This window comes from Heterodontus francisci, chromosome 12 (assembly GCF_036365525.1).
Source record: "Heterodontus francisci isolate sHetFra1 chromosome 12, sHetFra1.hap1, whole genome shotgun sequence".
Taxonomy (NCBI): Eukaryota; Metazoa; Chordata; class Chondrichthyes; order Heterodontiformes; family Heterodontidae; genus Heterodontus; species Heterodontus francisci.
In genome coordinates this window covers 89509727-89524274 of record NC_090382.1, presented here as the reverse complement: position 1 = coordinate 89524274, position 14548 = coordinate 89509727, and the positions used below count along the sequence as shown (strand labels likewise).

Genomic DNA, 14548 nt, shown 5'->3' with positions numbered 1-14548 from the left:
AACGCCACCAGCAGCAATATTTAAAGGGATCATTAACAATTTGCAGTTTAGTTACTGATTACTTTCTACTGGCTCTGAGTTTGTGGAAGTGCTGGGTTTGAGGAGTTGCTGACAGTTGGTGAAGTTTGCAGTGAGTGATGCTGCATGTGCAGAAGGCATTGCTTGTGACTGCAAGGCTCCTGGGGCTGCCTGCTCCCTGTCATAGCTGCTATAATTGCAATTCCATTTGGACTGAAGCATGAGAGGATGATAGTACAGAGGCAGCAAATAAGAGGACAAGCTGCTTGCAGAGGGAGGAAGAGGAAGGGGAGAAGAGCGCTCACCTGGAGGCCTTGCTACCTAGGGTCTTCCAGGAGCACTCCTCCTACCTCCACCTAAGCCAGGAGCAGTGTATTTGGCATATGTGTTTCACGAAGGAGGTGTTCACAGAGCTCTGCCACCTCTTGGAACCAGACCTGCAGCCTCAGCGCAGGGTGAGAATGATGCTGCCAGTAGCCAGGAAGGTGACCATGGAGCTCAATTTATTTGCGTCAGAATCCTTCCAGGCTCGAACAAGTAACCTATCTCACATCTTGCAGTTTGCTGTCTATTGCTGCATCAGAGAGGAGACAAAGGCTCTTCATGCCAGGAGAAGGGATTTCATTATGTTCTTTCTGAACAGAGAGAAGCAGGCGGAGCATGCACGTGGCTTTGCCAGGATAGCAGGCTTCCTCATGGTGCAGGGTACCATCAACAACACACTTTGCAGGCACCATGTCTCAATGGTGAGATGTATCGCGAACTACAAAGGTTACCATTTGCTGAATATGCAGTTGCTGTGGGATCGCGCTCAGCACATCATGTTGGTGAAAGCCCACTATCCTGGCAGCAGTCATGATGCATGCATTTGGTGCCCGTCCACTGTTCCATCTATCTCTCAGCCACCGTGTCAAACCAGAGAGTGGCTGTTCGGCGATAGGGGATATCCAAACTACAACTGGCTAATGACTCCCCTCTGCAACCCAAATACATGTGGCCAGCCTATGTATAACGAGAACCATGCTGCCATGAGAAAAGTCATCGAGCAAACGATTGGAGTGCTGCAGTCATGGTCCCACTGCCTCAACTGCTGTGGAGGAGCCCTACGATACTCGCTGGAGTAGATGTCCCAATTCGCAGTGGTCTGTTGCATCCTGGACAACTTGACCATTATGAGGACACAGTCATGGTTAATGGAAATTGTTGGTAGGTGAGTGAAGAGGGTGTGGTGAATGGAGCAGTGGATGAAGCTACTGGATGTGGCATGTGAACTTGCATTCACTGACCATGGCCTCTCTTGAGGTCATTAAACATCTTGTTGCTGCATCCAGGTCCTCGGCGCTGCATTACTGGCATTGATCACGATGGCTACCTGCTCCCACTTCTTAGGATCTGCCTGGAGGGCCTCCTGACCCCCTGATGAAAGGGGGACTCTATCCTCCTGTGCACGTCCTGCACCAAGGCTTCCAACACTGCTTTAGAGAACCTTGGGGCACACTCTCTGGCCTGTTGTGACATTTCTTTTTACAGTTTTTCCTGGGCTTTGAGTTCCCTTTCATCACTTTCAGCCTCTGCTCCAGCCAGAATGCTTTAATAGGTGCAGGCTAACTTTAAGTGATGCTAGTCTCACACAAACCTGGGCGGTCTGCTGAGGCATGCAGGAACTCCAAGGTGCATTCAGCACTGGCTGCATGCAACTAACATTATAATTAGCAGGCAGCATGAAGTTTGCATGGTGCCTGCATTACTTTGAGTGAGCGCATGTTAATTGCGCATTGTGACCCTGTACCTGATTTTGGGGGCTATCCAATTTTGATCCCATTATCTGTATTTATTCCTCCAACTAATATCAATGGGGAGGAACTAGTTGTTGAGAGCTATGCAAAATTGATCATTAACATTTTTAAAAATAAGGAATATCTATCTTTCTAAAAAAAATCTGCACTATTTGCTTAATTCTGTGTTTAAAATTGTTGATTATATATATTACGTCACCCTAAGTAGAATCTAATAATTGCTGCCGATTCATAAATATTAACCCATTGCCTTCACTAAAATTACATTCAAAGTAACAAATTATTTTTGAATTCAGCATGAAAGAATAGTTTTCATTTTAAAGTAGGTTTTAATGATTTTGACACATTTTTTCTTGTGATTTAAAAAATAAATCACGGTCTAGCCACTACTTCAGCTGAACTAACTCCAGCTGAGTCCTGAGATTTGTGTTGTTTAGCAGACTTAGAAGCAGCTGTATTTTAAAGGTCATTTCTGCTCTTTTGCCAACAAAGCTCCCTGACTAAAACGAATGCCTCCCATTGAGATCAGCCAATCGGGCAGAATACTAATGTCTTAACCCAGCAGCATCCTTACTCTTTCACACCATGATTGTTCATCCAACAATGCCCTCGACACTAAGAACAGAACTGAGATGATATTCGGGGCTTGTTGGTGGGGTGGGGGTGGGGTGGGGTGTTTGGTGGTTGTGGACTCGTAGGTTAATCAGTTAGAAAGAAAGGTGATACTTATTATTTTGCTTTGCTGTCAGTCAGAAAAATGGGTGGTACCACTTTCAAGGGGGAATCTGAGCTGCTTTCTTTCCTGGAACATTAAGGAAAATTCTGATCCAAAACTAACCTCTCTGTGATGCTATGTTAGCTACTGCTGCAAACTCATGCTGCGATAATGATTGGTACATTTGCTGCAGCATAAACATTTACAGTATTATTTTCATATTTTTATTTTAGTCTCAAATCAACCCAGTGGTGTGTAACTGCTGCTCCCCTCCTCTTCAATGTGTTAGAGTCCTGCACCATGGGGCCAAAAATAAAGGTTTTTTTTTCTATAAATGCAGTCAATTCTTCATCTCACTCAGAAATACAGGGCAAGAAGGCAAAATCAGAGCAACTGTACTTGCAATGCTGTGAACCATATTCCTGTAGCTGTCACAAAGTTGCCATAAACTGGTGATTTTCAGACATCTATGTGTGTAGGATACCCTGCAAGCATTGCCATAATATTTCTGCAGATATTGCCATGCTCTAGGGTTGGCAACTCTGGCTTGTTGTATTCCGGAGATTTGATTAACATTAGCCCACTGTTCGCAAATGTTATAGTGTTTACCTTAGTTGAGTGTTTTAGCATCAAGCACCAAATATTGTATTTGACTCTTTGTTTTATGGTGAGATGAATAACATCATTTATAAATCAAAGAACACAATATAGAAAAAATTAACTAAATCATGTTTCAATAAAAACCACTTCTGGAATGTTTCTATAGTATCGACTGCAATGAGAAACTCTTAAGTAAATACAATGGATTGAACAAAAGCATCATTGATATCAGTAAAAGCAAAATACTCCGGATGCTGGAAATCTGAAACAAAAACAAAAAACGCTAGAAATACTCAGCAGGTCTGGCAGCATCTGTGGAAATAACGTTTCAGGTCAGTGAACTTTCTTCAGAACTGGCAGATATAAGAAATGCAAAAGATTTTAAGCCAGTAAAGCTGGCGTGGGGCAAGAGATAACAAAAGAGGTGTCAATAGGACAAGGTCACAGAATAGCTGACCAGAAGGTCATGGAGCAAAGGCAAACAATATTGTTAATATTATGCTGAAAGACAAAGCATTAGTACAGATAGGACAGATAGGGTGTTAATGGACTGAAAACTGAACAGCCACAAGCACAAACATGAAAAAAACACAGTGGGTAGGCACAGTAGAAACAAACTGAACAAACTAAAATAAAATAAACACAAAAAAGAAAAAAGAAAAAAGAGAAAAATAACTAAAAATAAAAGTAAAATGGGGGCCCATTATGCTCTGAAATTATTGAACTCAATGTTCAGTCCGGCAGGCTGTAGCGTGCCTAATTGGTAAATGAGATGCTGTTCCTTGAGCTTGCGTTGATGTTCACTGGAACTCTGCAGCAATCCCAGGACAGAGATGTGAGCATGAGAGCAGGGGGTGTCTTGGAATGGCCAACAACCGGAAGCTATGGGGTCATGCTTTCGGACTGAGCGGAGGTTTTCTGCAAAGCGGTCACCCAGACTGCGTTTGGTCTTCCCAATGTAGAGGAGACCACATTGTGAGCAGCGACAACAGTATACTACATTGAAAGAAGTACAAGTAAATCACTGTTTCACCTGAAAGCGATGAGAGAGGAGGTAAATGAGCAGATATTACACCTCCTGCGATTGCAGGGGAAGGTGCGTGGGAAGGGGACGAGGTGGTGGGGGTAATGGAGGATTGGACCAGGGTGTCGCGGAGGGAACAATCCCTTTGGAATGCTGACAGGGGAAAATGCCTTTGGTAGTGGCATCACGCTGGATGTGGTGGAAATGGTGGAGGATGATCCTTTGGATATGGAGGCTGATGGGGTGGAAAGTGAGGACAAGGTGAACCCTGTTGCGGTTCTGGGAGGGAGGGGAAGAGGTGAGGGTAGAGGTGCAGGAAATGGGCCAGACACGGTTGAGGGCCCTGTCAACCACAGTGGGGGGGGGAATCCTTGGTTGAGGAAAAAGGAAGACATATCAGAAGTGCTGTCATGGAAGGTAGCATCATCAGAGCAGATGCGTCGGAGACGGAGAAACTGGGAGAATGGAATGGGGTCCCTACAGGATGCAAGGTGTAAAGAAGTGTAGTCGAGGTAGCTGTGGGAGTCGATGGGCTCATAATGAATATTAGTGGACAGCCTATCCCCAGAGATGGAGACAGAGAAGTCGAGGAAGGGAAGGGAAGTGTCGGAGATGGACCATGTAAAGGTGAGAGAAGGGTGGAAATTAGAAGCAAAGTTGATAAAGTTTTCCAGTTCGGGGCGGGCCAGAAAACGGCACCGAAACAGTCATCAATGTTCTGGGAAAAAAGTTGGGGCAGTAGGACTGGAACAAGGAATGTTCAACATCTTCCACAAAAAGACAGGCATAACTAGGGCCCATTCGGGTACCCATAGCAACACCTTTTAATTGAAGGAAGTGAGTGGAGTTGAAGGAAAAGTTGTTCAATGTGCGAACAAGTTCAGCCAGGCGGAGGAGGGTGGTGGTGGATGGGGACTGGTTGGGCTTCTGTTCAAGGAAGAAGTGGAGAGACCTCAAACCGTCCTGGTGGGGGATGGAGGTGTAGAGAGATTAGACGTCCATAGTGAAGAGGAGGCGGTTGGGGCCAGTAAACTGGAAATTGTCAAAATGATGCAGGGCGTCAGAAGAGTCACGGATGTAGGTGGGAAGAGACTGGACCAGTGGAGAAAAGATAGAGTCAAGATAGGAAGAAATAAGTACAGTGGGGCAGGAACAGATTGAAACAATGGGTCTGCTGGGACAGTCCTGTTTGTGGATTTTGGGAAGGAGGTAGAAGCGGGCTGTCCGGGGTTGCGGGACCATGAGGTTGGAAGCTGTAGAGGGAAGATCTCCAGAGGAGATGAGGTCGGTGACAGTCCTGTGGACAGTCGCTTGATGTTCGGTGGTGGGGTCATGGTCATGGTCCAGGGGGAAGTAGGAAGAAGTGTCTGTGAGTTGGCGCTGATCCTCTACAAGGTAGAGGTCGGTACACCATACAACAACACCACCCTTGTCTGCAGGTTTGATGACAATGTTGGGGTTAGGCCCGAGAGTATGGAGTGCAGCAAGTTCAGAGGGGGACAGGTTGGAGTGAGTGACAGGGGCAGAGAAATTGAGATGACCAATGTCTCGTCGACAGTTTTCAATGAAAAGATCAAGAGTGGGTAAGAGGCCAAAGGGAGGGGTCCAGGTAGAGGGAGAATGCTGGAGTAATGCTTGATGTAAGTAAATTCTAACGAAAGTTTTCGTTCAATTTTATGACTTTTACAATACACAAGATATCAAAACAATAGATAAAATCAAAACTAAATCTAATTCAGTTCACTGACTCTCATACTCCACCACTGAAGCCCAGCATCAAGGAGCTGAGGCTCAGTCCTCAGGGCAAGGCTCCAAAGCTGCCTCACTCCTCACATTATACAACAGCACACATCATAGGCCGACATGAACTCTCCCTCCTCGGTTTGCGTTTCTCCCCCTCCTCCAATGTTTGTTGCTCTCTCCCTTGCCCTTTGTCCAGTATGTGTTGCTCTCTCTGTCTCTCCTTCCCCAGATTGTGGTTCTCTCTCCCTCCTTTCACTTTATGTCACTCTCTCTTCTCCCTCCCTCCAATTTGCGTTCCTCTCTATCTCTCCCACAGTTTATGTCACTCTCTCTCTCTCTCCCTCCAGTTTGTGTTTCTATCTCTCCCTCAGTTTGTGTTGCTCGCTCTCTCTTTCTTCATCCCTCCATTTTGTACTTTTCCCTACCTCCCTCCCCCAGTTTGAGTTGTTCTCCCACCCTAGCTTATGTTTCTCCCTCTTTCACCTCCATAGTTGGTGTTTTCTCTGACCTCCATCCCCAGTTGTATAGCTTTCTCTCCCTCCCTCTTCCAGTTTGTGTTTCTCCTCCTCTCAAGTTACTCACTCTTTCGTTAGCCTTTATCCGTGCACTTGGATAAAGGAGATACCAGCAGGACTCGAACAACATGGTTTGGTTGAAAGCCAGTAAAGCCAGGGTACTGTACATGTGTGAACTGCAGATAAAAGGACTGCTTCTCACGAGTTGCTGGAAACAGCATTCGGTAGGCCAACCCCTATTTTGGTAGATGCCTGGCAAAAGCTGGAGGGTTTATTCCTTAATATCCTATTTGGTCAATGCTGCTTTGCTATCAAGGGAGATGACACTCAGTTCTCCTTATGCCACACGTGTCCATGTCTGGATCCAGGTTGGATCTGAAGCTGACTGATTCTGGGGGCATCCAAACTGAGCAGCAATAGGCAGGTTATTGATGAGGTCTTGATAGCATTATTAATGACTCTTTACTGATGATTAACAGGAGGCTGATAGGCTGGCAAGAATCAGTTTACATTTATCCTGTATATTGAGGTTAGGACAAACGTGGGCAATCTCTCACATTGTCAGTTAGGTACCAGTGTCATAGTTGTACTGGAATAGCTTGGCTAGGGGAGCAGTTAGCTCTGGTGCGTAGGTCTGTAATCAGTGCAAGATTCATCCCCCTTACTGGTACAGGAGCAGACATGGCAAAAGTTCCGCTGTGAATCTACTTTATTGAGGCAAAGTCAGAATAAGTTTATTAATTTTACTCAAACTAAAGCAATAAACCCAGCCAGCGATTTACATTCTCACATGGGCTATATAATCCTGGAGGAGGAGTGCATGTCTTCTCTTGCAGCTTTTGGTCTTCAAACATCACTATTTTGCTCAGTCTTCTTGCTTCTGGTTCTCTCCACAGTGCAGATCCGACTAGAAGGGTCTCGGTTATCCTGGCTCTTATCCAATTAATCCCTCCCAGTGCCCAATCAAGCTCATCCCCGTGGTGATCATGCCATATGCATGCATGTGAACTACACTAGCCTGAACATGATCGTGTAAGGCTTTCCCATTCTGCTTCCCTTTATCTCCAGCTGCTATATCCCATGGACTCTTATGTTGAAGAGAGACCCCTGCATTCCTGCTTTTCAGCTCACAAGCAGTCTTCATGGACTCTAGCTTCCAGCTGTAGTAAGTTTGCTACAGCTTGACACAATTTCCCACAATCCCTCTACCTTGGCATCTTTTTTACATTATGCCCTATTCCTGCTATACTACGAAAAGGCTTTTTAGTAGGGCTAAATGTTTAATAATCTTACAGGTCTTCACCACTAACTCGGGATTTTGTCAGGGCCCAAAGTTTTTGCTGTGACAAGTAGACCAAGCTGCTTCTTAATGTCTTGTGGAATAAACCCAATTAGCTGGACACTGGTTTCTGTGATGGTGGAGACCCTGGAAGGAGGCCAAATCATATCATTTACAATTAGGTGAAGAACTTGAAAATATTTCTCCCTTGTCTCTTGTTCTTACATGTTGAGTTTCACCATGATTGAACATAAAGATGTTCAAACCTATTACTTATGGTTGTTCACCACGATTTTCAACTGGATCTGTTGGTAGTGGGACTGCTTAGCTCTATCTATAGTTGCTTTAGGTGATTAACGTTAGGTACACCTGTATAATAGCTTCACTAATTTTGTGCATTATTCTAGGCTGTACTTGGTGCTGCTCCTCGCATGCCCTTCTACACTCCACATTGAACCAGAGTTGGTCTCTTAGCTTGATGATCAGGGAGTGAAGGATGTGCTAGGCCACGAGGTTACAGATTGGGGTGATATACAGTTCTGCTGCTGCTGCTGATGGCCCAGTTTTGGGCTGCTAGGCCAGCTCTTAGTCTGCTTTATTTAGCATGGTGGTAGTGCCATGCTATATAATGGATGATGTGCTCGAAATGGAGATGATCTGAAAAAAGTAGCCTGAGGCTGCCTGTACTAGCCTGTGAAATGACAATTAAGACATGTGGTTATTTTCTTTGCCACAGTCAAAGCTGTTCCAGCCATGGATCTATTACAGTCAGATGAGGAACGGTTGAATGGCATCGTTCTTTTCCATCTCCTTTTTGACCACAAGAAGTTTAATTCTTTCTTAAAGTGGATGTACTGGCCAATTCAGTGGGTGTTTGATTAATTACTTGCTATGATCATAATAAGGACCAATCAGACAGGTTTTCTTGAGTTAACAAAGAAAGAAGTTAACTTTATTGTATCTAAACTGAACTAACAAAATGATAAACAATGCCAACTTTCCCTCTCACACACACAAATAGGTTACAGACTGGGGAAAGGAGTATTGGTTGAGTAAGAGTCCATAAAAACGGTGAATCATGGTGATTCGCTGGCTTCTAGGTGAATTCAGTGGCCCTTAGGCTTTTAGTTTGAAGAGGTAGATGACTGGTTTGGTGAGTCTCTTGGAGATTGTGACGTGGATGATTTCCTCCAAAGGGCTTTATGATTGGAGCTGCAGAATGCAAAGGTGGTCAGGTTCATAGAATTGTTACAAAGCGGAAGGAGGCCATTTGGCCCATCATGTCTGCACCAGCTCCCTGAAAGAGCAACTCCCTCAGTTCCATTCCCCTGCCTTCTCCCTGTAACACTGCATATTCTTCCCTTTCATATAACTGTCTAATTCCCTTTGAATGTTTCAATTGAACCTGCATCCACCACGTTCTCAGGCAGCACATTCCAGACCTTAACGACTCGCTGCGTGAAAAAGTTTTTGCTCATGGTCAGTCAACAAGCAGGACTTGAAAGCTTTCAAGCTGGAATATATAAATATATATATATATAAATAAATCGATATAAAATCTATATATAAATAAAATCTATGAGAGAGAGAGAGACACGCACGCACTTAGGGTCTGCTCATGTCAGAGTCCAGTTGCTTCTCCTCTGCTGCAGAGGAAACACCAGCATAAAACCACAGATGAGGAGGGGCTTGTCATATGGCAGTCACTCAGCCATTCAAACATAGCAGTTAGCAGTATTTCTCTGCTTGCTGAGAGAACAGGGTGTTCCTTTAGACTTCCTGGGTCTTGGTTCTTGCGAGATATTGGCAGACATTTCATCTCTCTCTGTCGTGTAGCATACAGTGTTGCAAATTAGGTGATCATCTTAAGCTGAAAGGATGTCTTTGCTGGCAGCTTGTCTTTTAAAAATGTCTTTAAAACAAATATAAAGTCAGATCTTCAGTCTGTGCACCAAAGAAAATTATCATTCAACAAAACACATTGGCGTAACAGATCTCTTTGTAGCTTTGGCAACTGCAACAAACCGAGCCCCTCCAAAGCTTCTTGACTGAAGTGCAGTCTCCTGAGACAGACCTCTTGGGAAAAGTTTTGGAAAGTGCATTTAAGTCTGAACATCCTACTGAATGGGTGTTACTGGGATGGTCTGTGCCTCCAGTAGCATTGTCTGAAGTAGCTGCCTTCCCTTACATTCTCCTGCTGTTCCAATTCATCAATGACATAGATAATGCGGATTCCCATGGGAAACATTCAGAACTAGCTCAGTAATTGTCTTGAAAGAGATTGTTTTCCCAAGGATAATGCAAAATGTAGAAAATGGCTTCCTGAGTATGAGTGAAATTTTTTGTAATAATGAGATATGATCAAAGTCTCCACAAGCAATCTCAGTTGAGCAGTGTCTACTTATTTTTAAACAATGTCGCACATTCTTAAGAGTGGATGGGAAGGCAAAAGTCGCAGAATTTAAGATGGTGTTGTAGCCTGCCTACGCTTGCACTGCAATGGTGGGTACTTCTTCAGTGCACCGTGAAGGTGAATGGCATTTATGCCGGAGAGCTTCTCCAGTAGCAACTAGGTGTACGTTGTTCCCATCAGCAATTCCTGGCCCTGCAAAGATGGAATTTCAGATTTTCACCATCTCCCAACCCAGAAATGTTGGGACTGTAATTTTACATGGTATGTTGAACCCAAATAATGTAAACCCTATTTTTGCGAGATTTGCATACAAAAAAGAACACTAAATACTTCTAGTAGCTGATATAATCTATTTGAAGAATGCCTAGTGTGTTGTAATTGTCCTTTTCAAACATAAGGGAAAGATCGTGATCAGCCTGCCTCATCCAGCCTTGTCTTTTTCATTTTCTTTCTTTAAAGAATTTCTTTTGAGCATTCTCATCCTGAAGCTCAGCATGCTCTGGATATCAACAACTACTAATAATATAATAATTAATGTTTCAAAGTCTTTACATAGACCATTATGCTTGCTGAACAATCAGTCAGGACTATGTGGTATAATTACAGGGCTCTAAAAAAAATCTAACAGTGACCTATCTGGCAGACTTTAATTAAAGTAAACAGAATTCTCCTGATTATTGTTTAGAGGTTATATTAGTAGTGAACAGTCAAAGGCTATTTTTTGTCCAGTGAACACAATGGATAATTACGATTAATGGTTTTGAGGTGAAGCATTAGAGTAATGGCAGTATATTAAATTATTAGCAGGGGAGGTTTATTGTTTTTACAATTAATTGCAGCGTGCATTGCATAACTTTCTTCATCATGCTTTAGTAGCTTCACAACAACTGATTTGTGAAACTTGACACTTCAGAATGGTACATATTTAACTGTATGATCTCATCAAATGTCCACATTTTATTAGCATTGATCCTGAAACAGTATAATTGCACTGATCTGATCAGACTTCTCAGGAGATCCCTCCAATCAAGTTTCTGCCCTTGCCACAGTACCGAAACTGCTCTTATCAAAGTCACAAATGGTGGCCTATGATTGATTGTGACAAATGTAAACTATCATTCCTCATCCTTCATGACCAGTCTTCAGCCATTGACACAGTTGACCTCTCCATCCTCCTCCAAGGCTTCTACACTGCCATCCAGTTGGTGGGACTGCACTCGTCTAGTTTCATTCTTTTCTATCAATAGCTTCTCTTCCTGCCCCCACACCATTAACTCTCATGTCTCCCAAGGGTTTATCCTCCTAGTTCTCATTTACATGCTGCCTCTTGGCAACATCCTCCAAGACCACCAGTTTCCACATGTAAGCACATGATACCCAGCTCTACCTCACCACCACCTCTATCAACCCCTCCACTGTCTCTAAACTGTTGCACTGCTTGTCCAACATCCAGTATGGATGAGCAGAAATTTCCTCCAACTAAATATTGGGAAGATCAAAGCCATTGTCTTTGGTTTCCACTATAAACCCAGTTCCCTAGCCACTGATTCCATCCCTATCCCTAGCAACTGTCTGAGGCTAAACCAGACTGTTCGCAGCCTTGGTGGCATATTTGACCCCATGACAAGCTTCCGACCGCATATCCATGCCATCACTAAGACTGCCAATTTCCACCTCCACACATCGCCAAACACCATCCTTGCCTCATCATCTGCTGTTGAAACCCTCATCCATGCTTTTGTCACCTCTAGACTTGACTATTCCAATGCAGTCCTGGCCAACCTCCCACATTTTACCATCCCTAAACTTGGGGTCATTCAGAACTCTACTGTCCAAGCCCATACTTGCACCTAGTTTTGTTCATCCATCACCCCTGTGCTTGCTGACCTACATTGAGGCATTACTTAACTGGAAACCAAAATTAAAATTCTTATCCTTGTTTTAAAATCCCCCCATGGCCTTGCCCCTCCCTACCTCTGTAATCTCTTCTAGCCACACAACCTTCCGCAATATCTGCACTCCTCTAATTATGGCCTCAGCGAAAATGCTGCCATTTTGGTGCTGAAAGCTCCTGCCAGTGTCCGCTCTTAACATTGCACAGCTGAACATGCATTCATCAGCAGAAGACTGCCCAAGACTATTTTAAAGGATCATCTGCTACTTTCAGGCTAAATGTTTATTGATTTCTATTAACTCTTGCTGAGTTTGTAGGCTTTTGGTGGTTTTTATTGTTATTTAAAGTTGTTGAAATCTACAGGGGATGGTGTGGCAGGTGCTGAAGGACTTGATCCTGACTTCAAGAATCCTGCACAGACCACTTTCTCCACACATGGGTGCAGTAGCTTTGAACGCCTTTGGCTTACAGCATGACAGGGAGAATGAGATGAGGCGCCACAAAGCAGCACAAACTGTTGGAAGAGGGAGGAGGAGAAGGGGAGGAAGGGCTCTCAGCAGGAGGCTATATCCACTCAGTGTCTTTAGGGAGCAATTCTCAATGTCAACTCAGCATAGAGCAGTATGTCAGATGTCTTCACTTCACAAAGGAAGTGCACACTGAAATCTGCCTCCTGTTGCAGCCACAACTGCAGCCTCAGAACAAGGCAAGGATGGCATTGCCAGTGGCTGTGAAGGTGACTGCCATGAGCTTTTATGCATATGGCTGCACCAGGCGGTGAGAGCACATGGCTTTGTGAGGGGTGCAGGCTTTTGTGCTGGGAACTAATGGCTGTACACATGTCAGTTCTGAGATATATCGCAATCGGAAGAGTTTCCACTCTCTCAACATCCAGCTGATATGCAACCATACTTATAGCATCATGCAAGTCAGTGTGGAGTTGGAAAATGGCAATGGTGGCTTAAAAATTAGTGGTGCATCATTATCTCACTGATCTGTACGTTATTAAATGTGCTGCCAGAAGTGTGCGCTATTTTGGACCCTATTTGGATCGGATTTGGACGCATAGTGCCTAGTAGACAGGTGCTACATTGCCCAATTTTGTCCCTCAATGTCTGTGAAGCTACTGATGTTTATCCTAGGTTACCAAACTTCCTGCTCACTGTTGATGGTACATCATTCTCCATCGCCTATATTCTTAAAGGATACAAATCTGCATGTAGGTATGGGTCAATCACCATGTCAAAGGACAGAAAATCTACTGAGAGACCAGTAATATACCAGACAAATAATCTATTGAGGAAAAAAAGTGATCTGATGAACAAGTTGTCTGTTGAAGGACAAAGAATCTGTTGAGCCAGAGAGACTAGTTTGTAGAAAGGGATGTACTCTGTTTAGAGACAAGTATTTTGTTGAGGGTAATCTGTTGAGTGAGCTAAGAGAAGAAGGCTCTTGAGAAATAAGTAATCTGTTGACTGGCTAGTTTATCATTAGATATGCACTGTGGAGTTCATTATAGACTGCTTCCTTAACTGAATTTCCATTGTCCTTGACAAATTTCTCTAAAATTCAAAATTTTTATTTTCTTTAGAGAATATTTTTCTGAACATCACTTCCTGAACGCTGCACTTCAGCACTTTTCCAGAACATCCAATTTGTACTTTACTTTATAATTTAATTACATTAGCAGTTGTCTGAAATTTAAGGAGCTGAGTGCTGAATAAACTGATAAAGAAATAAATGATATTTCAGAGAAGGTTTACCATAAAAGCATCCTGTGAATATTTCATTCTTGTGAAAGCATATTAATACTGATCAGAAGATAATCATCTTTGTATTGAGCACCAACTAACAACCATTCTAAAAATAATGATTACAATTCCAGACATAAATGATCAATGGCAGAAGGAAGCCATTCAGCCCATTGAGCCTGTGATGACTGTCTGAAAAAGCTATCAAATTAGTCCCACTCCAATTTATCCAATTCCCTTTTGCAAGTTGTCATTGAATCTGCTTCCACTACCCTTTCAGGAAATGCATTATATATAATAATAATTGGGGACAATAGCATAGTGATAATGTTACTGGACTAGTAACCCAGAGGCCCAAACTAATGTTCCACAGATAGGAGTTCAAATCCCACCATGACTGTGGGGGGAATTTAAATTTAATTAATTAATTAATCTGGAATAAAATGCTAGTCTCATTAATGATCATGAAATTACCAGATTGTCTGAAAAACCTATCTGGTTCACTAACGTCCTTCAGGGGAAAAAATCTGCCATCCTTACCTGGTTTGCCCTACATGTGACTCCAGATCCACAGCAATATGATTGACTCTTAATTGCCCTCTGAAATGGCCTAGTAAGCCATCAGTTGTGTCAAACTGCTACAGAAAAAAAGCACTGTGGGTGTACCTATGCTACATAGACTGTAGTTGTTCAAGGCGGCAGCTCACCAACACTTTAAGCGCAATTAGGGATGGGCAATAAATACTGGTCTTTCCAGTGACACTCACATCCCAAGAACAAAAAAAAAATACTGCATTTTT

General features: G+C 43.4%; 1 protein-coding gene across 1 annotated transcript; it reads left to right on the top strand.

The window, feature by feature from the left end:
• Window positions 1-401: 401 nt before the first annotated feature.
• LOC137375715 (putative nuclease HARBI1) lies at window positions 402-1142 on the top strand. Its single transcript, XM_068043099.1, has one exon. The coding sequence runs from the start codon at window positions 402-404 to the stop codon at window positions 1140-1142; it is 741 nt and encodes a 246-aa protein (XP_067899200.1).
• Window positions 1143-14548: the final 13406 nt, after the last annotated feature.